This window comes from Gopherus flavomarginatus, chromosome 21 (genome assembly GCF_025201925.1).
Source record: "Gopherus flavomarginatus isolate rGopFla2 chromosome 21, rGopFla2.mat.asm, whole genome shotgun sequence".
Taxonomy (NCBI): domain Eukaryota; kingdom Metazoa; phylum Chordata; order Testudines; family Testudinidae; genus Gopherus; species Gopherus flavomarginatus.
In genome coordinates this window covers 3804737-3829809 of record NC_066637.1, presented here as the reverse complement: position 1 = coordinate 3829809, position 25073 = coordinate 3804737, and the positions used below count along the sequence as shown (strand labels likewise).

General features: G+C 45.0%; 1 protein-coding gene across 4 annotated transcripts in view; it reads left to right on the top strand.

Annotated features, from left to right (window-relative positions):
* Nucleotides 1-25073, top strand: part of TP73 (tumor protein p73) — a 72141-nt gene that overhangs the window by 12719 nt on the left and 34349 nt on the right. For 3 of the 4 annotated variants that reach the window (XM_050931690.1, XM_050931689.1, XM_050931692.1), the window contains exons 3-4: nt 1822-1945; nt 22336-22581. In XM_050931690.1, coding sequence (XP_050787647.1) covers nt 1822-1945; nt 22336-22581 — 370 coding nt within the window. Of the gene's footprint in view, nt 1-1821; nt 1946-9958; nt 10183-22335; nt 22582-25073 lie in introns of those variants that run through there. The other variant, XM_050931691.1, reaches the window with a different exon arrangement.

The following is a 25073-nucleotide window of genomic DNA, read 5'->3' as shown; positions in this document are numbered from 1 at the left end:
GGAAATAATTGGTCCATCATTGTTTAATCCTTAGTAACTCATATTGTTGAGGAGGACTTAAAAGGGAAACGTTTCTATAGGTACCTCTACCCAGTCTTTAAGCTGCAAGCCCAGTTTTGCATATCCATGTTTTCATGCATGAATTTTTCATGTTCAGATTTTTGCTTGCAAAATAGCTCAGATTTGTCTGCTCAGACTACTTTTTACAAACCCAATCTCCTTGCATCAGTGGAGGTCCTGATGTAAGACAACTCAGTGAGAGCAGAGATCGTGGAATGATCTTGAACAAGAAACCACGCATCACCTCACAGGATCTGGTCCATAACTTGCACATGCAAAAACCTGGGCACCCAAAATTTGGCTTCCTGTTTTAGAGGCTGCTTTTGAACCTACCTCCACCTTCCCCCCCAGTGCTAATGCTCTATATCTGCACCACAAATGCAAGGATGCATTTCAAAATGCTGCAAAAAAACTACAGCAAAGCTTGAATTTGATGTCCTCCTTGCTGATTGAAGGTCAGCACCCAGGCATTTCCTCTTGCTGTAGCAAACATTACTGTTTGGAGGGGACTATTTGGAAGTGCTCATTGAAAGTCAAAAGAAAGTAGGAAGATGTGACAGCCAAAGGGACTTAAGTTCTGCTGAGATGGAAGCAGCCAAGCTTGTGCCCAGCTTTGTTCTCCTGCCTGCCTCAATTCATCAAGTCTTACCAGCCTGTTTCAGCACTTTGTAGGTTTCACACACACTCCATTGACCCACGTACTGGACTGCAGAGAATTAAAGCAAGGCTGGTTCATACCGTGGTGCCATGGGAAGCTGGCATAGGCTAGTTTGGGTTGTTCAAGCTGACGTGGCTGCTTGGAGAGTTTGCCAGTCTTCACAAGGGATTGTGCTCTCTACACATGGCTCCCCCCGGCTCCGGTGGGGCAGGTAGCTCAGCTCTCTCTGTGGCATTGTCCCTCCACTCAAGACCCTGGGGTCCCCCCTGTGTGGTGCACACTCCACATTGGGGCAAGTGGGTAGAGACTGGCAGGGCAAGAGGGATACACATTGTCTGCCTCTAGCCCCACACAGGTTAGTCAGACAAGAGTGTCCAGTCCTGGGCTGCATTATCTTCCCTTCATAGCCCCACGTGGGGGCCCTAGGTGCAGCTGCTGCCGTGAGGCGTCCCCGTTCATGTGGCTCCAATGGAGTCGTGTTGCCACAGCGCCCTGGACGGTACTGCACAGGGATCCAATGGCAATGGGAGGGTTTTCCATTGGCGTTAATGGGCGTTGGATCTGGCCCCTGCTTAGTGGGAGAGGTGGATGTGACGGACAGGCCTGTGTGGATGTGCCCTCTGCTGGATGGATCAGGTAAGACCCACTCCTAATGTGGTTCTCTTTCTGGCCTGACCTCCTTACACCACTCAGGGTCTGCCCGATTAAGAAACAAGCATTCCAAAGTTAAATACACAGCATTTTCTTATGGCACCATGGCTTTTGCATCCTCTCTGGCTGCTGTACTTAGCATCCTGATCAAATAGGGAAGGAGGACTGTGTTCCATTTCATTTTCTCCTCCAAGCTATTCTATAACTTAAAGCCATTTCTGGAAGGAAGAAATGCTCTGCCTGGCTAATCGATGGCTGTTGAGTGATAACTTCTAAGTCCTCTGAGTCTTATGCTTTGTTTGTCCACCAGTTTGTCTAAGTGAAATGTGCTCAATCGGGCTTCCCTGTCTTGGGAAAACAAAAGGCTGACGTTCAAGGGAAAGCCAACCTATTGGGTGGGATTAATGAAAGCTGCATGGGGAAACTGAAGACATGTCATCTCCTTTTCTCAGGGAACCAGACAGCACCTATTTTGATCTCCCTCCATCCAGTCATTCAGGAAGCAGTGAGGTGTCTAACCAAACTGAGGTGGCAATGGATGTCTTCCAGATGAGGAGTATGAATGAATCAGTCATGGTGAGTGCATTCAGGTTACAAGGAAGATAGTAATTTTAAATAAGAGGTTGTTTCCCTCCTGGGGGACTGGATGGGTCAAGGGGCTGCTAGCAGGATATGGCGTTTATTTCTGTGTTACTGGCTCATAAACCAAACAGAGTCAGTGCTGGCCAAAAGCCATGTATGGGTGAATGGAATAAGCAGGGCTCCTCCATATTAATTGTACTACATTATGCAGCCACCTCATACAAAGGCCAGGAAAATAGCAGTCCCTTATTAATAAGTTTCACTGTATTGTCCAACAAGGTGCCTGTTCCAGAACAGCACATGGGTTAGTGTCCTGGTAAGACATGGAGTAGGGATCACCTCAGTACAGCTTCTGTTGCTTGACCATGGGGTGGCTCTCTTTTGTGTCACCTGGCAGAGGTGCTTTCCACAGACCATAGTGGTCCCTGTTTGATTCTTGTCTGTAGAAACGTCCGGCTAAAACACAGAGCAACTCTGGCCACTTGATGAAGGACTCCCCACATCCATATACTCAGCAGGAGCAGCTATTGTTATTGACCCATGTCCCAAAGCATCCCACATGGGAGCAGCATGCTAAAATCAAACCCCTGAGATAAGAAGGCAGTGGAGTACAGCGGGAGGTGCTATTGGAGTTGGAATAGTTTAAAGCGCTCCAGTTGTAGTAGCTGCATTGAGACACTTGCTTCATGCCTCCGCTTGCTTGAACTCGCAAGACACAGGCTTCCGGATATAATGAAGGTGGAGAACTGTGCAAGTACCATTTAACAACATAAATAACCTATAATTGTTCAAGTATAAACACGCTGCATGGTAAAAGTCATTTCTAAGATATTCTAAAGGCGTAACTCAGTGAGGGCCCGCTCCTGCTCCCACTGCAGTCAAGAGGAGCTTTGCCATGGCTCTGAGTGGAAGTAAGATTGGATTCTTAGTATTTCTGGGGTCTCCCTGCATAGTCTCTTGGTTAGAACTAGGAACAGAGATGCCGCATCCATCAAGGAGAAAGGGTTTTAAACACTTATTGGACGTGATTGATTCTAAATGGGGAGAGAGCAAAATAAAACAGAAACTCCCTAGACTGAGGTGGGCTTTGCTCTCTGATTTTCTTGCTGTTTCTGACAATGGCAGTTTGCAGGGAATTTTTCCATGCTCACCAAAATTAAGGCCCAAGACGACGTATCTTTACTCATGTGAGCTCAGCCTAACTCATGCGAGTAGGTGGTGAAGTTATTCAGGTGAGTAAGGTTTTTGTAAGATCAGACCCTTCATTTTGTTATTAGGAACCTTCACAACAATGGCTAAAATAAAGTAAATTCATTTGTTGAGCAGAGGTTCAAAAAGCACCAACTCTGTATTCTCGGCAAGTTCCTCTCATAAAGTTGCCAGCATTACTGATCCATAATATGCTATTTTTTTTATGTTCCTCTTTTACAAAATGCACCAGAGCCAGCTGTCCTAGTACATGCAGTGAATGCCTGCCCTGGGCCTCAGACTCTCTCCAGATCATACTTCTTGGACTAATGCAGACACAGAGGCTTGTGCACTCCAGTTTATCTTGTGATTGAAAACTTGTCTGGGCAATGTGTTCTTTTTAGCATTTGGATCCACTGCCTTGATATTGATCGCTCCATAGGTCTGTTTTCCTCCACACTGTCCATTGATCCACGTACTGATCTGCAGCGAATGAAAGCAGGGCTGGTTCGGGCAAACCTGCACTCACAAGCCCCCCAGTAATGTTAATGAGATGGTCACATGTTCCGCTGCTGCAGGAAGTTAACATGAGCTACTTCCCGCTGCCTGAGCACTCCAGAGGGATCAGAATGTTTCCCTCTTTATTGTCATGGCCCTCGCTGGGACACATCGCAGGCTCTCCTGCCCTCCTCTGGAACAGGAGCCTCCTCCCACTATTCCCATAACTCTTTGCACAGACAGTGAGACACACACACAGTTCTGGATACTTTACTTATGCTCTTTGCACCTCAGCCCTGCTTTAGGAGGAGAGGAGATCTGGGTCCTGTGCATGTCCTTGACCAAGTCACTTCCCCTCTCTGTGCCTGAGTCCCTGCGTCTGTCAGCCTGAATGGCAGGCTCCCCCATGTCCTCACAGAAGTGTTGAGAAGTGCAAAGCATTATTGTGCATAAGAAAACACACAGAGAATAGCTCTGACCTGTCTAGATTAGAACTGTTTGCTCCATATGTCTTTGCCGCTCTGATGTGCGGTTTGCAGAGATTAGGGTGTCAAAACTTTCCTGTCAAACAGGTTTGGTCTCCTGGGAACGTCCCTTCTTTAACGTTACGCACACAGACAAGTGCTCAGAACTCCTGCCCATTTATTAAATTTCCCTCCTCAAACCTCCTGCTTCCCTCCTAAAAGTCCTGAGAGTCTCCTTCCGTCTGCACTTTTCCCTCCTCTGTGGGCCTCTTTCCCTCTTCTCTGCAGCCTGTGTCTGCCTGGCAGACGGATCAGGTGGACAGTGAAATGCTAATTGTGGTGCTGCCCCAGCCTTTTGGTCACGGCCTCCCTTCTCGTTATTCCTGCTGTAACATAAGCCGGGCAAGTGTGAATTCCAGAAAGCTGTTATTGCTGCTGGGGGGGAGCATCCTACCGCCCACATCGTACTGCAGGACATATGCCATGGGCTGATGAGCATGCAGGATTCCTAACATCCTGGCTTAGAACAGGGGAGCATGTGCAGAGGTTGTAGCTAACTGCCAGTGCATATTAGCACTAGTTTGATATAATGAGCTGTTAGTAAACATTTATACTGGCCCAGCTTTGGTACTGTACATTATATTGCTTAGCTCAGGATGAGATGAGTCCAGCTGGTACTATCAGTCACCACTAAAATGTGTAGCAGGCTCACAAGTATAAAAATAAATGCACAGACACATGATCCTGTTGGCCTGAAATAAAGGTGGCATATGTGTGGAGAAAAGGAGGTGACCGTTAGTTCTTTCTTTTTTTTTTTTTTTTTTTGAGGCAAAGTGCTCGTGAGGTTTAGAGACATTTCTAAGGGAAGCGGTATAGTTTTGTGGTTACAGGATTCCAGGGTTGTACGCCCAGCTCTGCCACTGATTTGCTTAAACTCTCTGTGCCCTGGCCTAAGCATCTGCAAAAGAGGGATAATGGTGCTTCTTTACTCCATGACCTGGGGGCTGTGCTGCTCAGTTTACCAGTCTTCGTAAAGCATTGCAAGCTCCTCCGGTGGAAGGCGCTGTTGTTAGAGATGTGACATGAATTCTAGCCCAGTGGTTCTCAAACTTGGGCAGCCGCTTGTTCAGGGAAAGCCCATGGTGAGCCGGGCCAGTTTATTTACCTGCTGTGTCCACAGGTTCAGCCGATCGAGGCTCCCACTGGCCGCGGTTCGCTGCTCCAGGCCAATGGGGGCTGCGGGAAGGGCGGCCAGCACATTCATAGATTCATAGATTCTAGGACTGGAAGGGACCTCGAGAGGTCATCAAGTCCAGTCCCCTGCCCTCATGGCAGGACCAAATACTGTCTAGACCATCCCTGATAGACATTTATCTAACCTACTCTTAAATATCTCCAGAGATGGAGATTCCACAACCTCCCTAGGCAATTTATTCCAGTGTTTAACTACTCTGACAGTTAGGAACTTTTTCCTAATGTTCAGTCTAAATCTCCCTTGCTGCAGTTTAAGCCCATTGCTTCTTGTTCTGTCCTTAGAGGCTAAGGTGAACAAGTTTTCTCCCTCCTCCTGATGACACCCTTTTAGATACCTGAAAACTGCTATCATGTCCCCTCTTAGTCTTCTCTTTTCCAAACTAAATAAACCCAATTCTTTCCGCCTTCCTTCATAGGTCATGTTCTCAAGACCTTTAATCATTCTTGTTGCTCTTCTCTGGACCCTCTCCAATTTCTCCACATCTTTCTTGAAATGCAGTGCCTAGAACTGGACACAATACTCCAGCTGAGGCCTAACCAGCGCAGAGTAGAGCAGAAGAATGACTTCTCGTGTCTTGTTTACGGCATACCTGTTAATGCATCCCAGAATCACGTTTGCTTTTTTTGCAGAAGTATCACACTGTTGACTCATATTTAGCTTGTGATCCACTATGACCCCTAGATCTCTTTCTGCCATAGTCCTTCCTAGACATTCTCTTCCCATTCTGTATGTGTGAAACTGATTGTTCCTTCCTAAGTGGAGCACTTTGCATTTGTCTTTATTGAACTTCATCCTGTTTACCTCAGACCATTTCTCCAATTTGTCCAGATCATTTTGAATTTTGACCCTGTCCTCCAAAGCAGTTGCAATTCCTTGGCCTGCATCGCTTCCTGCAGCCCCCATTGGCCTGGAGCAGGCAAGCCCCCTTGGTGCCCACAGAAACTGGCAGATGCAAACCCAGGGGCTTATTTCAAATATAAAATATTGAGCCATGTTTTCGATTGAGCCTGTGGTCAAGGCATAGCAAAATACTTGTACTGTGCACTATTTTTCTGCAATAGTCCATAATGGTGTATGGAAACAGCAGCTTTCATATTGAGATCAGGTCATTGCACATGCAAGGGCAGTTACAACAGGAGAACCGTTCTCCGATCGGTGCAGACACATACACACCCACTAGGGTTTTGGAGATGCACTCATTGTGCCAGCTTTTGAAAATATGACCCACTGTGTATTAAAAATTCCTATCCATTCAGAAAACCGCACAAAACAATCTGTCTCAAACCAAGGGACAACTCCACTGATGCTGGGCTTATGGGCTGTGGCTTTCTTTCTAACCCGTGTTCCTGATGGAATTGAGAAGCCTCCAAGGATATTGAGATATAGCTCCATTATGAAGTCTAGTCAGGCGTAAAGTGCATCTCATGAAGTTGTCTCCTGGGCAGCTGGCTCAGAGTGCCAGGCACTTCCGTCTCTCAGGAGGACAGCAGGCTAATTCTGGAGCTACTATATATCTAAAAATGATCCTGTAAGCGGGTATTTGTGGCAGACCTGCCAGTGACTAGCTTTCCAGTGTTTAATTGTATGCACAGCAATGATTTCTTGCAATTTATGACATTGTTAGACTTTTGGTTTGTGCACAGGTTTGCAAAAGGATAGACAGAGCTACTTAATACACCAAAGATTTTTGAATATGAAATTAAGAAATACTAAACAAATTAGGAAATGTTCTGTATTTTCCTGATTTGTACAACTACTGCAATGCATGGCTCATATACAGTAAAACTCTAAAGGCTTGAAAGTTGAGTCTGCATAAGCCTCAAAGCATTTGGATATTTCTCTGCTTTTCTGTGGTCTAGAAATGTCCTAGGAACAGGCATGTCAGGAAATTTCTCACATCCTGGGTGCAGGCAAATCAGAAGTGCCTTTCCCATACGGATGTGCTGTTTCTGATTCCAGTCCTGACTGAAGTGAGGACCTGCGGCAGGGTTGTGTTGTTGAGGGAGGGGAGTTATCCGCCATTCTTCAACTCTGCACACAGATTTGGTTCAGGTTTGTTTCTAGTATTGGATGAAGTTTCTGGTCAAGTTCTCACTTTATCCAAACCAATTTGTCTCACCCTGGGCTGTCACTGACACTCCTGGAACCTGCACAGTTCCCCTGACTTTGATGATGTTCCACCCAGAAGCAGTTTTTAGCATCCAGGATTCCTGCAGAACCTCTCTCGAATTCTGCCAGTGCTCAGCGTTGTACTGCTTAGCACTGTGCACTTGGATCTCTAGCGTAGACGTTATTCAGGTGCCAGCAGGTGGGAAAAAGCAGGTTTTCTTCGCGATCACAGCAATATTATTGTGTGTTTAAATCACTCAAAGCTGATGTCACAGTTATCGTTAGCTAGCAGTAAAAGAAATGAATTACTGGATGAAAACAGAAAAGAAATGGGGCCTCTTTGGCCACAGCATTGATTTCCTGCAATTATTCAGAGCTGTTGGGTGAATTTTGCTCTGCCACAATACCTGGGTGTGTGTGAGGCTGATAGTACACCTGGGATTGCTGGTTAATAATAGCACTTGTTTTTAAAGGTGGAGATTCATGTTTAAAAAGTCCTTGAGAGACCACGCAAAAGATACAAATCTTCTTAGTGTGAAGAGATGCCTGATTAGGCCACGTGAGTGGTGTGGCATAGAGTTAAATGCTAGAGCTGGATTATGAGTTGGACAATATTATGACCTATGTACATCTGTGGCTGTACATGCTAAGAGACAGGTCATCGGATCTCACGCTTCAGGCTGTAAGCTGATCACCTGGGCCCCACGGGCAGAATTGCCAAATATACTGTGAGTATTTCACCTCTTTCTGAAGTATCAGGTAGAGGTCACTGCTGCAGGCAGGATGCCAGAGCTGATGGACCAGTGATCCAATGTGGTACATCAAATCCTATTCACCTGACAAGTGGCTTTCACAGTGGAGAACGGACCTTCACCTTCCTTCAAGGGAGGTACATTCAGGGAACATTAAAGAAGCTTATCTCTGTCTCCCAAATGTAATGTTTGCCGAGATAGTGGAGCAGGAACCACTACTATTCAAGGAACCAGCACCATCATTCTGCACTCTGCTGGGGTCACTAATCAGACTCTGACATCCTTGCTGTGGACACTTATACTATCCGTCTGCTTGTGTCTACTTCCACTTTCCTCCTATCCAGCCAATAATCCCCCACACTCCTGCCATTTGCTTCTGTGTTACTGGCCTGGCTCTGATGAGCTGTTCGCGGACCATCCTGGCAATTGAATTCTCTTGATCCAGACCTAACAGCACCTCTGAAGCCCCTCACCACCAACAGGGATTTTCATCAGTCCCCAGAAATTGGAAACTCCAGAGTCACAACCCCAAGGTAGGTAGAGATCTGTCAGATCCAAAACATGGCTCAGATAGTGAATGTCACTGAATTTGCCTTCAGCCAAATAGCTGTTTGTGCCTAAGATTATTTTTTAAATGTTATTTTTTTGAGAGGTTGTTAGGTGAGACTGTTGTCATCATGATCATTCACAAGCTGCATTTGATGTGAAGGAATCTTATAGTCTGATTTCATGTTGGAAGAGGATTGATTAACAGTGTTGCAATATAGCTGAGTAAAGGGAAGTCTTAGTGTTTTTCAGGCTTGTTAAGAATAGGTAGATCATCTCTTCTTGAAAAGAGGCAACCCAATGACATGAGAACATTGAATGAGATAAGAATGACATTAGTTATTGGTGGGGAAAAAAACCAGGAAATCAGCCACCCATCAACTAGCTCTTCTGTAGCTCTGAACTGTCAGGAACTTCCCAACTAGTGAATCATGTGTTCACTTTTCCTCTCAATATTTTCTTGTAGTTTACTGTTTGGTTAGTGGATCATGAGTTGCTAGTTAGCTTGGATTGTGTGACTACACTCTGGGAACTTCTCTACTCATTCACTAAAGGCAATCTGCTCTTTTATCTGCAAGAGATAATGATGTCATCCCACTTTATTCCTTCAGCGAGAGACATGGTGAACAGTAACCCTGTGAGCTGAGCGTGCGTCTTTCTGCATTGTACTTGTTATCAACTCCAGTTCTTCAGGAGCAAAAGAAGGAGACCTTGTTGATGTCATATGGATAACAGACCTTAGGAGGAAACTAAAAACAACCCTGCCATATATCTGAATCATGGGCTGGATAGATAGATAGATAGAATGAATGAATAAAGGCCAGTGTCTACATTTGCCCAGCTCCAGAAACACGGTGTTTGAGTTATCCCAAAGTCACTTCATGCTCTCATCAGTGCAAATCTAGTTGCCTTATTCTACTGATAAAAGGTGCAGTTCAAATGGCTTTTAGCTCCATTGATCCTCTCTACAAGCAGCTTTTTGGAATTAAATCCAGCTGAATTTAATTATGGAGAAGGACCCTCAGACTCTCCCTTGGTAGGGACATTTGGTACAGTCCAATACATCATTGGGCAAGCCTCAGCCTGCCCTGTGTTTTAATGAATAGTCATGAGGGAGAGAAAGGGGTGGGCCTGAGTTTTGTTGTTAGATGCAGATGACAGAACTAAGGGAGATGGAAAAAGCGAGAAAGCCAACAAACTGCAGACAGGTAGCCAGCCCAGCATCCCCGGCGCTGCCTCTCCCTAGTCGTTTGCCCTTGTCTTTATGTTCCATTATCGGATGTCGATTAATACCCTCTTTATTTTTTCCATCCTCCCCTGACCCCATGACTTCTGTGGCGGGAAAGTTCCTAGTTGTTTTTAAATACCAAGAAGACTAAAATGCTGTATATTAGCGACCCAATGCAGCATTACACCACGGTAGGTGCTACCTTTTCTGAACAGTATTTGATTTATTTTTTTTCCTCCAAAGGGAATGTTCAAATGGAAAGTCCCCAAGGCAAAAGGCTCTGCAGAATATTGCGCTCTCATTCTGTTTTCTTGACTTTTGCACCTATTGCTATATGAGAAATGCCACGCGTGAGATTCAGTCCTCATTCAGGCAGGGTGCCCCAGTGCAAGAAGGGGCTGATGTAGAACGGAAGTTGGATGGATGCTTGCTTATGTGCTGTTTTGCACATGCAACAGATCATGTTGTTTTAGCACCAGGAGGCACTCATCTGTTCTGAGCATCAGGCAGGTTGCAACTTTATGTGCAACTCCAGAATGTTGCAAAAGGAAATCTCGCCAGATTCTACTTCAGGATGAGGTGGTTAAAATATTGTCTACTTAGTTGGCATGTCTCTGGTGCACTCTCTGTATATCTAAGATGTGTATTGTGCTTTGCAGTCTTCAATGTGATTTAAATTTCTGGCTGAGGTAGCTGTTTGAAGCTCCTGAGTCCCACATGAATACATCTGTACAAGCCTCTATACCTTGTATTGTGGTTTCTCCCGTATCTTTAACTAACTGCAGCTCTGAGCTACAGTTTAAAGAAACAGTCGGTCTTCAAACTTCTTAGCTGCTCAGCAGCACCAAGGCGCTGGTGCATCCTTCATTTGGGACTTGCTCATTTGCAGAAACCACGGGAACACTTGCATCTCTGTAATGCTGTGTGTGTGTGTGCGCGCGCGCGTGTGTTTGTGTCCCCAAATAGGTTTCCTCCTGCAGATTAAAGGCGCTGGGAGATTATGACAATTAGCATTGGACATAGATTCTCATATATACATTTTCAGCATGGTCTATAAACAATGTGATGCTGTTTTAGTCTACAGATTTTATTTTTGCTGTTCTGGTATTCAGGATATATGAGGCAAGAGTGTCCTTAATGAATATACAAGGTGAAAGAAAGACATCTATCCCCAAATGCATTTCCTTTTTAAATAACAAAGAATTTTTTTCTCAGGGCAGTTTTCTTTTTGTATTTATTGATGAATAATTATACATATAGAGTGAAACAGTGTTGCAATTCTTGGTTGAAATTATTGAATTGCTTGTTTCTATTTCCCCATGTGGTGGCTTGGTTTTGCATTGTAATTCTGTTACTCTGTGTGCCATTATTACAGTGATATTTGTATGTAATGTTTACTTGTGAATTTTTCTTTTAAAGGGACAGCACCAACTTGCGATCTAATCATTCTCAAAAAAGGATTTAAAGTCATTTTGGGTACGACAGCTGCCCCTGAAGCCCACTGCTGACATTTGGGGATTTACAACCACAGTTTCCTATTTTTAAAAATAATCTTGTTTTTTTCTCCTGTTGCTTTGTGACAAGTTCACACACTCGCCAGGGGAAACCAACTATATTGGTAAACAGGGAAACTGACCATACCCAAAGTGCCTTTAAACGCACAGAGAAAACATAGTGGGAGGAAAAGGGGATCAGAGAAATACTTTTGACTAATCTCTATGGACTATGTTTTGGCACCTTTGCTCACTCTGTGTGTATTTTGACTTTGTATTGATTTAATTTATTTAATTTACTTATGTCAGCTTATAGGAGTGTTAAAGAGAACCCATCTCTATGCTTTATTCACCCTGGACAGAAATTAAAAATATAGCCTAAATGCATCAATTTCAAATAGTTTACCACGATCCTCATCTCTCAAACAATTCCCCGCCCAAACAATTACAACTGTATATAGTTTCACAAATTAGAGGCAGAATCCAGCCCTTTGTTCTATAATCTGTGATGTTTCTGTAACAATTATAGGGAACACATTTTTGGGTAGAAATGTGAATTTTAAATGGATGGTGTGTCCTGTTCAATGTACCGATGATCATTTAGGTTGCTAGACACAAAGTTCTTGTTTTCACAAATAGAATGATTTACTTTTATCAGAGGTTGTCATCTTTTGAAAAGAAGAGTGTCTCTCACACTCTGAGCATCCGTGCTTGTGGCAGTGGCTCACTTCTGATTTATCTGCACGTTGTACATTCTTCTTGCACACAGGCACTGCACATGCTGGGACAGCTGGCTGGAGTGGATGTTGTACTGTAAATAGTTGCATGTTATTGTTAACAGTTGCATATAATGAACCTAAAGGGGCAGCAAACATCCTTCTGAAAGCACTTATAGAGCATACAGAGCAGGTGCTTTTGAAGTTCAATATCTTACCCCTCGTTGTGGGGTATTTTGAAACACCAACAGTAATTTTGTTGCGTATCTATCTCCTGCAAAATGTCATGGCCTGAGAAAAGCTCATTGTAGGCCAGGAAGCCTCTGTTTCATTGTGCTCTTATTTAGAACCGATCACACCTACTACACTAAAATTGTGTGGGAACATTCACACTGGTAGGTGCTGGGTCCTTTCTCCTGGCAACGATTTGTGCAAGGGACTTGTGTTTAGCTCTAAGTGCTACCGGTCAATGGTTTGCACACTGATGGGAGTGTAGCTTGCCTGCAGTTAGTGACTGACTCAGAGAGTACTTACGCTGACATTGTGAACTCCATGGTGAAGGGACTTTTTGCCATGTGTTTGTGACCAATGAGGCATATGACTGGTCTTAGAACTATGGAAAGGCAAAGAATAAATAATAATAATAAGAACACAAATAAAATATTGCCCAATGGAAAAATGATTCCCGAGAGCATGGTGTATGGCCCAAAGCTGAAAGCCTTTATTCAGATACTACTGTGATGGGGATGGATGGCTAGAAAGGATTCCTTCTCCTATGCATTTCATTCCAATAGCTCGTAAATCCTCTGGGGAGTAGGGAACCTGGTGCTGGAGTGGCAGCCTTCGTAGAAGCAAGATGGGCAGTATCTTTGAGAGAGAGGGAGCAGAATGTGAGGCCCCTCCTTACAGGAGCAGTCCTGAGAGTAGAGAGGGGAGGTATAAGGTTGTCTTTTCTCTTCCTCCACCCTCACTCCCTCACCTGCTGGAAGTGTTTCAGGAGGGATGCTCAGGAAGTTGGTCCAAAGTCACCCCCTGCACAGGACAGGTCAGGTCAGCTGGCTATGTCCAGGGTGGGTGAAAGGTGTACTTGGCTTTCCCCGTGGAGAACATATGGGTTGGGGGAGCTATAGGCTGTGGTAGCTTGCTGCTGCTCCTCCATTCCCATTACTGGACCTTTTACTTACGGGTAAAGTGAGGATCAGTAAGGCCATGTCACACAATCACATGGCGAATCAGTGGTAGGGCTGGATATCCTCAGCCCAGGGGTCCTGACTCTAACCAAGGTAAACTTGCAACATTGTTTAAAAACTCTTCCTAGTTTTGTAGAATTTTGCAGCAGACATTTCCAACAGACCTCTGGTTTCTGGATTTCTGCAGTCTGCAGAGCTCTTGACTCCACGGAAATAGAAATTGCCGAGACGGGAAATGTTTCATGTTTATTTCCCATTATTCAGGATATAACTACTGAACCAACACACACTTTATTCTTTAACCCTGACGATCAGAACACACATTGCTATTATTTTTGAAGGCTGAATATTTATGTACAGAATGAGAACCCGAAAAATCAGTATGTTGGTTCATCAGTGTAAACCAGTTACTTTCCATTTGTTCCTGAGAATATAGATTTGATTTTCTTATTTGATGATAAATGTTTTTGGCAGGATGTTATCCTGGAGTTCATTTTATTACTCCAAGAGTAGTAAGAAAACAGCAGCTCTGTGCTTATCTGGCTGAACATGCCATCATGGGCTCTGTGGACTGTTTTCCAGATATATTTTGATATCAGTTTAGATGAAGTTTTTGTGGTTATTTCTGGAATTACGGATAGTTCATGAGGTTCTTATTTATCTTAGGCAAACTATACAGCAGGAGAAACAGACAGAGGGTTTAATACACATATTTAAGGGGAGAAGAGAGATGTATTTGCAAACACAAGTTAGATCTTGTTTGACATTCCACCAGTTAGTCACAGAATCCTGACGATCTTGTGGGAGATGTGGAGAACTGGAGGTCTTACTTGGAAAAGCTTGTTGAGTTTTTTTTTTTTAAGCGATTATGCTGTAAACCAGTAACTTTCCTTTGGGTGAGGTTAGGCTCCCAAGTTAAAACATGTCTCTTGAGTCTGAAATCTGGTTAGTTGCAAGCATTTCAGACTGACTTCGTTTGGGGGGAGGAGGAGTGTGAAGAGCTGTGCCTGTTTGTCATGAGAAATCATGCTTTTAAAAACAATACATTTAACAACTTGTCATTTAACATATGCACATTTCCAAGTGCATATGTTAAATGAGCCATGATGTGTGACAGCAGCAGGGCCAGCTCCAGGCCCCAGCGCGCCAAGCACATGCTTGGGGCAGCGTGCTGCGGGGGGCTCTCTGCCGATTGCCGGGAGGGAGGCAGGCGGCTCCGGTGGACATCCCGCAGGCATCCCTGCGGAGGGTCCGCTGGTCCTGCGGCTCCGGTGGAACATCCGCAGGCACGCCTACGGGAGGTCCACCGGAGCCACGGGACCGGCGAGTGGCAGAGCGCCCCCAGCGGCGTGCCGCCATGCTTGGGGCAGCTAAATGACTAGAGCCGGCCCTGGACAGCAGGGACAGTCCTTCCGCCCAGAGCAAAGGGGTTGGTTTGAGAACAGCTCACAATGGCCTCAGCAAAGGAAGACTGGGTGGGTCAGGGTAAAGACAAATGATGATTTTCACATCTTGATCACTGGGTCAGGTCCAGATGCGGCTGGGCGTGAGTGACAATAGTTATTTGCCTGAGGGCAGTTTGGTGGCCTCTGTGTTCTGAGTTCAGATATCAGCAGCCTGCCTGAGCAGAAATACCGAGGGATGGATGGTCGAGGAAACGGACTTGGCCGGGACTGGGTGAAAGGAGTGAATGTATGGAGACTGAAATAGTAGTCTGTTCCCTGGACGTGGTTTCCTCAGAGGTGTCTTGGAACACCTGTGCAGGATGTTATCTGGCGGAGGTTTGCCAGGGCCGGCTCTAGGCACCAGCAAAGCAAGCACATGCTTGAGGTGGCACATTTGCGGGGGCGGCATTTCGGGCACCTTTCTTTTTTTTTGGAAAAATCCATCCACCAATGTATGGAAAAAAATTAATACATGAAGATCAAAAAACCTCCAGTAACGGTTATTGATTAATTAAATCAGGAATCACGATTACTTGTGTGCACTGTGCCGCCCTATAGGTGCCATTCGTGCCAATCTCCATGTCGCGTCAGTGCCGTGGTTACTGAATTATTAAAAGACTACGCAAGTATAAAAACCAGAAAAATTCAGTTCAGATAAATTATTTTAATTTATGAAAAACTGGGCACACTGGAAGACACTAAGGTTTTTCATTACAGTGTATAGTTGAACCCAAATTGTTTGTAATTGTGATTTTGTTAAAATTAAAAGAGTACACTAGTAGGAAATTGTTTTATTTCACTAACTACAAATTCTCTGTTTTCACTTTTTAAAAATTTTAAACCGTCAAAAAAACCCACCCACCCCCAAAAAATTTGCAAAGTGCAAGCATGTAAAAGACAAAAAAAAGGGAGGAGGCAGCCAAAATTTTTAGCTCAGGCTTTGCAGTCCCACAGTAGACACATTTTGGATCATTATATTCACCTAAAAGAGACCCTGTGAAAGTGAACAAGGCCCCAAGGCTGGTAGGAGTTATTACAAATATGCTCTTGTCTGTTCATGGTCTTAGTACAGTTGACAAGAATATGTGAGATATTGCCATAAGAGAACACATGAAAAAGCCTATAGAATAATGGGTAAAAAATCTATAACTCTTTCTATTAAACATCACAGAGGGGAAATGGAGGGAAAATTCCGTAAAGATTCTTCATGAGCAAATCTCAGAGGAATTGAGTGCTTTAATTCAATGAATGTGTCTCATGGCCACTTTGCTAGAGTGTTCAGCCATAGAGTGCGAAAGTCCTCAGCTTCTCCAAATGTAATAAATCTTCTACATGTAGTAGATCAAGCTTCTCTCAGATCAAAATGATAATCTCATGAGAGCAGGCTTTTTCATTTGTGAGATTTCCAGCATGTTCTGACTGCATCTGAATAGAAAATACCAGAGGAGCAATGCTTGAGGTAGAGAATTGAGGTATTTCTGCTCTGATCCCAGAAAATATGCTAAATGTTTAAAAAAAAAGTTCACATTTTTGGAGTTAGTTTTTTTCAACCTCAGAAAAAGGCTGGATTTTGGTCTGAGTTTTGGATGTAGGATTAGGTCAGTTATTGTTTTCCCCGGAGTGGTTCTGCTACACTTACATGATATTTAAGGCCATAGGATTTACCAGATAGAGGAGAACAAATTCCATCTTGTGCCATTGTAACACAGGCATGCCCAAACATGTCCTAACATGCCCAGGCAGGCATTACACCTATGTCTGACCAGCTTCATGATACTTCACCAAAGTGGGGGAAAACTAAGAACTAGCTGATCGCCATGGTTGTTGTGAGAGGTTTGCACAGCTATGGTTTTAAGAGCTATGTAAAATGTAGAATACTGTGGTCTCAAACTGTTGGAGATGAAATGTCACCTGAGATGGGGAGGGTTTCAGGTAACTCAGTCAAGAGTGAGAATAATCAACATCTCTGGACCCAGCCCAGCCTGGGAGATGACATTCTGCCAGTGTGAGCATCCCAAGAAAAATGGATCCCACCTCTCTGGACTGGCCTAGTGCTGTTAGGTGAAAAATACTTTATTTGATTGGAAGGGAACTGGTTAATAAGTACAGGCTCTCGACTGCATTTTATATTTAATGTAACACTGTAACCTGGTGGTTCCAGTCCTTTTACTTGCATCCATTTTGGATCTTAAGCTGTGCTAAATAAACTTCTGTCTGGTTTTACAGTGGACGCGACCCAGCGCCTTGTGCTGAAGAGAGCACTGAACTGAGAGGAGGCTGGTGGATGGGAGTGCACTGCTTCCATGGAGGCAGCAGATCAGTGTACATTGAGGGTGTCCAGAAGATGAGGGACTAGGCACTGGAGTGTAACAAGGTGGCACATGCTAATTGCTAGCCTGCAGTGGGAGCGAGTGGGGCTTGCAGAGCTGGGAGCAGAGCACGAGAGGATTTTCCCCTTTGGGCACAGATAAGGCTCTCTCATGCTGTGAAGAGGTGATAGTGATTCACACTGGACCCCTTGGTAATCGCAGAAGTGTCACAGACATCAGCTGTTAATGGAAATATTTGACAAGGGAAATTCAGAACAGATGCCAAAAACCAGCTTTATAAGAAGGCAGGACCTGGCCCAGTACATACAAAACAAGCCGGGGTAAATCTGGCCAATTATCTTATTTTCACTCTGCATCAAAGCTGTGCATTTGAGTGTCTCCCAAACCATGGACTGTATTATTGCAAACTGCTAAAAAACAACATCACTTGTGTAAAATGAATTGTACAGCCTGCCTCTGAAAGATGATTGCAATGTTAATCCACCCTCACAAACCTAAATGGGGAAACTGGGTAGGTGTGTGCATGAGTGGGTGTGAAGGGGTGAACGGATGGATATGGGTGTGCATGTGTAAAGTGAGAAATAGACCCTATTTGCAACAATGCTATCATCTTATCGGCGGGTATGTTAGTGACTTCGGGAGCCGGGGGGGGATGGAGTTGCTCTGTGGGCTGTATGTACCAAGTTCACCACCAAGTAATTCAGGTGCTGATTGTAGTATTCAAGACATCCCATGCAGGAGAATATTTGCTTGCTCCAGATTGGAGATCTCAAGCATTCATTTACAGAGTCTGGCAGTACCACTTTGTATGGACAGAGGGCACTCTAATTACTCTTATGAGTATCTCGAACAAACTTTGCCACTGTGTCCCTAAGTAAATTGCAACTTTTACCAGATAAAATTCCAAACCTTCCCAGGGTGTCAGTCTCATAACTTCCTACAACATTTGCCTTGGAGGAAATGCCACTATAGCCCCAAAGCAAACAGCACTTTGTAACTGAAAAGCAGCCTTAAGTCCATGAAAAATCAGACAGAGGAACAAAAAATGGCTGTGAGACGGGGATTGCTCCATGGTTTAACCAGTGGGCTGGTGGGGCAGGCGTGGGGTGTTTTCCCCAGCCACCCTCCCCCTTGATATTTTTATATTTAGGAGTATTACTTTCTTTTTCAGTGTGATCCCACAAATAGAGCCAGTGCATCCACCTTCTCCCTGATTCTGAGGGTTTCCTGTCCCATGGAGGCATGCATGCATCTCCTAACAGACACAGAGAAAGAGGAGATCTCATTTAAGAGAAGGCTACTTTGTCCTGTTCCGGTGTGAAATATTGTGCAACTCTCCTCTTTCTCATCCCTGTGAAATCAACAGGAGTTTGCCACTGACTTCAGGAGCAGGGTCTATTGATATATCTACTGACACAGCCCCTTCTGCATAGTTTCTGAGCACCTGAGGGCTGTGATGAGGTTTGGTTGGTGACATCTGAGCCATAAAGCCCATTTGGAGGTCTGGATTGGCAGAAGTAACAGTTGTATTCTGCCCTGATTTCCTGGTCCTTGTTCTTTGGACAGTCAGACCTAGATTTCTCCAGTTTGCAGCTCTAACCCATTCAGAATCATTTAGGCTTTAGTGTATGTTTCTGGGAGATAGCAGAGGGAGCTGCTTTTCAGACAATCAGTGGGAAAGGATCTCTCCTGCTAAACTCGATTACATGACCCGAAAGCTTTGTATGAGCGCAGGGTAGATAAAGAATTTCTGTTTGTCATTAAGTCCAAAATTTTCAACAGGGACCAGTGATTTTGAGTCCTCACGTTGAGACATCTTAAAGGGCCTGATTTCCAGAAAGTGCTAAGCAAGCATCCCCCTCTGAAAATCAGGTCCCTTTAACTCAGGCATCCACAATCAGTAGTCGCTTTGAAAATAATATGTGAGGTGAAAGTTAAATCAGGAGGCAAACTGGTGTCTGTGGTGTCCCTTCAATGGGAGTTAGTCCAAAAACTGAGAAGTGAAATGTCACTCTGGGGCCTGGGAGTGAGCATCACTGACATAATGGGGTCATGACAGGCCAAGAGTGAGGTTAATTACCAAAGAGGGAGAATGTGTGTGTGCATGTGTCCATCTCTGTGTGTCCATCTGGTTTAACAAGCAGCATCAGACCCACATTTTCACAAGCTCAAAAGTGCCCCTAAGCAAGACACTTAGTAATTTCTGTTAGCAAATGATTATTAAATGTCATGTTTAACAAAGGGACCTCATCTAGCAGCTGGTCCATTGAGAGAATGACTGAACTACAGCTTTCAGCTAGAGTCCTTTAGAACAAGTGGTAGATATGGTGCTGGAGGTCCCCAGTTCAGTCCCCAAAGATGATTCACAACAGTGCCCGCTGCGAATGAACCTCCAGCAAACCCCACCTTTGTTTCACTGCTATGCTGAGGCCTTGCCACTGGCCAGAAAATGCATCTTTGTGCAGAAAGTCCCACCTACCAGTCTGGGTTGTTTTGTCCAATATATTTGATTTGGTTGGCCTTATGGAACTGAATGCAGCAGCCAATTGCATCCTTCCCCCCCTCCGCCCCAGTGTCATGGAGGGCAGACAGGACATGGTGCAAGATGCCTAGGAAAGGTGCGCCAGTAGGCGCAGCACTTTGAAAGGTCAGACAATAGGTGCCCAAAGGCCAAGTGGCTGGGAAACTGGTGCTTAGAAGTCCGCCTCCCCCTGGTGCTTAGAAGTCCCAGAGCTGTCCATGCAATATATCACTACTCGGTGCGTTCTCCACCAGGGAAATGCATTCTGTCCCGCTTTGGAACAGTGGTGAACTTTGCTCCAGCCTACCCTTGACTTTGTTATTGGGCTGGCTGCCAAGGTTTCCCTGGGCTGAGCCCAGAAGCTGTGTTTTGCAGCATGTGTGTACATGTACACACGTCGCTGTCTGGTTCTGGGCACGCCGCAGTTACCAGGAGATAGAGACTTTTCAAAGTTATTTTCTCCTAAATTTCTTACAGCTCCCGAGTGGTCTTTGTTTCTTTGGGGCAGCAGAATCATGGTTGTGGGTTTCACCCACAGGTTGTTCCAAAGGGACTACAGTCAGAGTTTGATGATTCTTTATGAGCTGCTGCGACCCCTCAGTATCGTCTGTGTGGGCTACGGCTGGGCTCTTGGCATTAAATGCTGTCAGTGGTGTCAGACTAACTGAGGAAGCACAATCAGCCTGCGATGTGATGGCAAGTGGAGGAAAGAGACACATGAGGAGAGTTGGTCTAATCGGTGTCACTTTCCTGATGGGAAGAATTTGGAACAGCTAGAAAAAAATGAGGAAAATTAAATAAATCTGGGAGTGGAAATGAAGAAGGAAAAGTGCCCGAAGGAGGAGTAAAACTGGAAGAGAAAGGAGGGAATGAAAGAAGAAATAAGGTGCATTCCAGTAGTTTGGATAATGATATAAACTGAACATAGCCACAATTGCTAACCAAGTAGATGTGACAGGTGAGATACGTGTAACTAACAGGCTGGCCCCACGGCAGCTTATTTGTTGATGTGTCTATGTTCAGCATAGCCCAGCACAGCTAGTTTATGGACAGGAATCAAGCCCCGGAGTCCTGACTCCAACCCTGTACCCTGGTCACCAGACCATCCTACTTCCCTCTGTTATCACTTCGATATGTCTCCACAGTGCATCTGCATAGATAGCAGATTGCCACAGCCCAGCCTTGCTTCCCAGAGCTGATAACAATGAAACCACTTTTTGGGTCATAGCTTGAAGGCCGCTCTTTGCAGCAGAGTGGATCCTTTTAAAACCCTGTGCTGGCTGCGTGTAGTACCATTGCTAACGGAGTGCATGGAGACTGGAGCCATGGGCTCCGTACTCACATTCCAGCCACCAGAGTAATTCATTCAAGCTGACTCTTCTGAAGTGAAGTGGGGAGCAGGGAGTGTTTTACTCCACACACGTGAGTGTTTTGTTCCTGAGTACTGGGCATGCATGTGTTTTAAGGACTCTTCTCACTCTTCCAGCCTGGCTCCGTCTCCTGATGGAGTCTGCAGTGAAGGCACAATCCTGCACTTGTGGCATCTCACTGCTTTGCTATGGGAATAAAGTCACCTATGCACAGGCATCACAGTGGGATCCGATGGGAGGGTAGATGGGTAGTGACTGGGGGATGCCTGTTTTTACACATAGGCATCTCAGGCAATGAACAAACGCTGGGAAGAAAGATAATCAGAAAGGCTGGAAGGTAAATTCAAAGCTTCAGCATCAGTCTCTCTTCAGAACTGATTATTTTGTTTTCAGTTTACTAACAGATCTTTCTTTCTTCTATGAAATAGTGTAAAGTCTGGCTACTGCTGAGCTTCTGGGATGGGGCTTCTCTACAGCTAAGGTGGGCTCAACCTACAAAAGAGATCTAGAGTTCAAACCCCACAAAACTTAGGGTGGCTGGAATCTGGGGGTTTGGTTCAGCCCTTTAGAAAGATAGGAGCCATTTGCAACGTTCCTGGCCTGGGTTCCTGTGTGAAGTTTGGGAGTGTTTGGTTCGGGCTTGGGGGTTGGTTTAGTCCCACATGAACTGAAAGTTCTGAGATTTGAAATGGAAGTGAATGAGCCCTTACAGAAAGTTCCCTGATGGAATTAACGGGGATCTATAGAAATCCCTCTGAACATCTCCAGAACTTAACAGAGGATGAGAGCCTTTCCATCACATGTGTTCAGGAATCCTATGGAGTTCTGTAGTATTGGTGGATTCTGTAGAGTGAGCTCTAAGATTATTATAATTTTCTAGTCCATAGGCCAGCCCCATAAGGGGAGTAGCAGAAAACAACAAATGTATGTCTCTTCCTAGCTAAGCGATGATTTCCCTGCTAGCGAAAGAGGTGGTTTTACACTGTTAAATGTACTGGGAATCCAGGAATCTTGGCACCTGGCTGCCTCCATTATGGATGAAGCTGACAAAAGGGGGTGATGTCAATGTATCAGGTTTTATTCCTTTCACAAGTGGTGACCTGTTTTAAAAACAAACTAACCCAGAGGAGGTATTTCAGCTAACGTTCCAGTGTGCTGGCCCTTTAAGGAGGCTGTAACAGGACACCTGAAGTCCTGGAGAAGTATAGCTGAGATTTCATTGTCTCTAAACTGGCTGGTGTTTTCTTTCCCCCCCCCCTCCCCTTTTCCCTTCCTCCAGTCCCAGTTTAATTTGCTGAACAGCAGCATGGATCAGAGCATCGGCAGCAGAGCAGCTTCCACCAGCCCTTACAACTCTGAGCACCCCTCCAATGTCCCAACGCATTCTCCCTACTCGCAGCCCAGCTCTACCTTTGATGCCATGTCCCCAGCTCCTGTCATCCCCTCCAACGCTGACTACCCTGGGCCCCACCACTTTGAGGTGACTTTCCAGCAATCCAGCACAGCCAAGTCTGCCACTTGGACAGTAAGTTGCATGAGTTCTTCTTGACTTCAGTAGAGAGATGCGCGTGTGTCTGTAGAAATGTTTGCAATGAATCTGCATCAAACCTTTTACTGTCTCTATATCATTTCACAGAAGGATACACAGTGCATGTTTATATACCGCGGACATTGCAATGTCAGCTGCAAAATGTATGGTTGTTCGATAGTCAACAGAGGGTATTTTGGCTGCCACCTTTAGAGGCAGCAAATACAACTCAAGCTTGACAAGCAAAACTTTGGGAAATAGTTGGGTTTATTTTCAGGATTTATTTCCAGACACAGTAGAACCCTAAATTTTTCATATTTTTTTATTTCTGTTGATTTGTAATAGCAAATGAATTATTCACGCTCTAGGAGCCCTGATGAGAAATAAACTTGCAGCCACAAAAATATCATTCAGCAACATCACACAATAAGAAAAATGAACAGGGCAGACAGTAGATAACACAGTTGCATAGATTCATCCCTACAAGTACCCCAAAAGCCAGCCGCTCAGCTCTGTCAAAGAGATGGCTTTCACAGCACTGAGGTCTATGAAAAGCGTCATCTCAGCAGAACAAGAGACATGGAAATTACTGAGAGAAGAAGGGTGCTGTTTTTCTCATCAGCGGTTAGGTCCTAAATTCATGTCATAGGGGCTTTTGCATAAACATGGCCCATAAAGAAAAAAAAATTTACACTTATTTATTTTTAAAACATTTCTGTCCTAGACCTTTCTCTGGAAACAATGTATTCACAGAAAAACTCCCAGTGCAACTAAAGCACCCACTCAGATCCCACCCACCAAGAAACGCCTGGGAAAATAGAGGCATCTTATAGACAGAATTCCTTTCCCTGGGGGAATGCCTGCCAGGGTATAAAGACTGAGGTGAGACAGATGACATAGAAAGGGAGCAAAGTGGTTTCCTGAAGGGTTATGGTTTGACCGTGCTACCAAACCAGCAGAGCAGATCATGAGCAACATGTATCAGCCCTACGTGTGATAATGACGTTTTTTTGGAAGCCAATGTGATTAATTACTGTGAAAGGCCTTTTAATGATGGACAAAAAGTAATCTTCTGGCTGCTAAATGTATAGGCTAAGAGCGTTGAAACCCCAAATAGCTGCAGCTCCTATTCTGTTCCTGTCAGTCCAGTACGTGCCACCCCTCTAGCTGTTGCGTGTGGGAATGGAAAGTGCATACAGAATATTGCCTAGCAGGAGCGTGGCGGAGAAGGGGTTAAAAAGGTGATTTATAACAGCTGTCTCCCAGCAGTTTGTTTTGTAATTCTAGACAGCCAAGCTGCTCCATGAAAATGAATAGGGAGAGCAGTGAGGGGTCACCTCTGCGGGGCTCCCAGGTGAGCAGGCAAGAGAGATGAAGGGGACTGCTGAATTCTAAGCATGCCCAGCACAGCACTGATGTAGGGAACTCCCAACCCAGTGCCCGTAGCACTGGCAGCCCTCAGCACACAACGAGCTCTCTCCTGAATGATCTCCTGGCAATTCTACGCCAAAATATGTGGGTCCTGGTATCGGCAAAGAATAAGGAGCCATTGTGGTGTAAAATAAAGCAAACGCAAAGTAAATCCGTACAGCGTTGCACTGACCACTCAGTCTTCAGCAGCTGCTCTAAGACAGCAACAGAGCTTCTAAAGCAAACCAAAAATAAAGCTGGTTTTCAAGGGATCATCGCTTACTTCATGGCTTGGCGTAAAGGGCCAGATGCTCTGGTGTAAATAGCATAGCTCCACTGAGCCGAGGAGCCCGCCAAAACAATTTATGGGGAATCTGTTCTTGGCCAGCATTCTAGTTAAGAGGACAGGGTGTCTGGATGGCAGGGTATCCCCTGCCCCTCTCTGGGTCTGTGAAGTATAGATTAACAACAGGATATCTCTCTGGGTTAGGTCTGGGATTAACACTAGGCCTTGAGGGTAAGAAACAACCCTAGCTTGTTCCTCTTCCCTTGGGGGGAAAGCTTCCTCAGTGAAGTGTGAAGGTTAGTAGGAATTGCGCAGGTAGCAGAGGGACTCAGGACTGTGATAGGAGCCAGATAAGAACCTAGGTAAATCGGTAGGGCCAGATTTGGATGAAAGATGGAATTTCTGCCCAAACCCTGGTTCTTTGATGGGGATGTTCAAAAGGAAGGGATGCCAAATGGAAAACAAATATAGGCTACTGTGATGGGGCTCATCTCTGAGATTCCTCCCTCCTTGGTCACTCCCGTGAGCTGGGAGCCACCCCATGGATCGGGGGTAGCATGGTGGTCATCGAGCATGGTTTGGTCAGATACAAAAGGCAGGGCTGCTTCAATTGTGAGCCCTGCAGTTTGACATCCCATCCCCTGACAGTGCGGGTGAGATACTAATAATCAGCCTGGCGGCAAACAGCAAAGAAAATGAACTCAGCATTTCCCAGGTGGATTCAGTAGCCTACTTGGTCTGGTATTTCCCATCAGTGTTGCAAGCGGAGTGTATCAGCTACAAACTCTTGAAA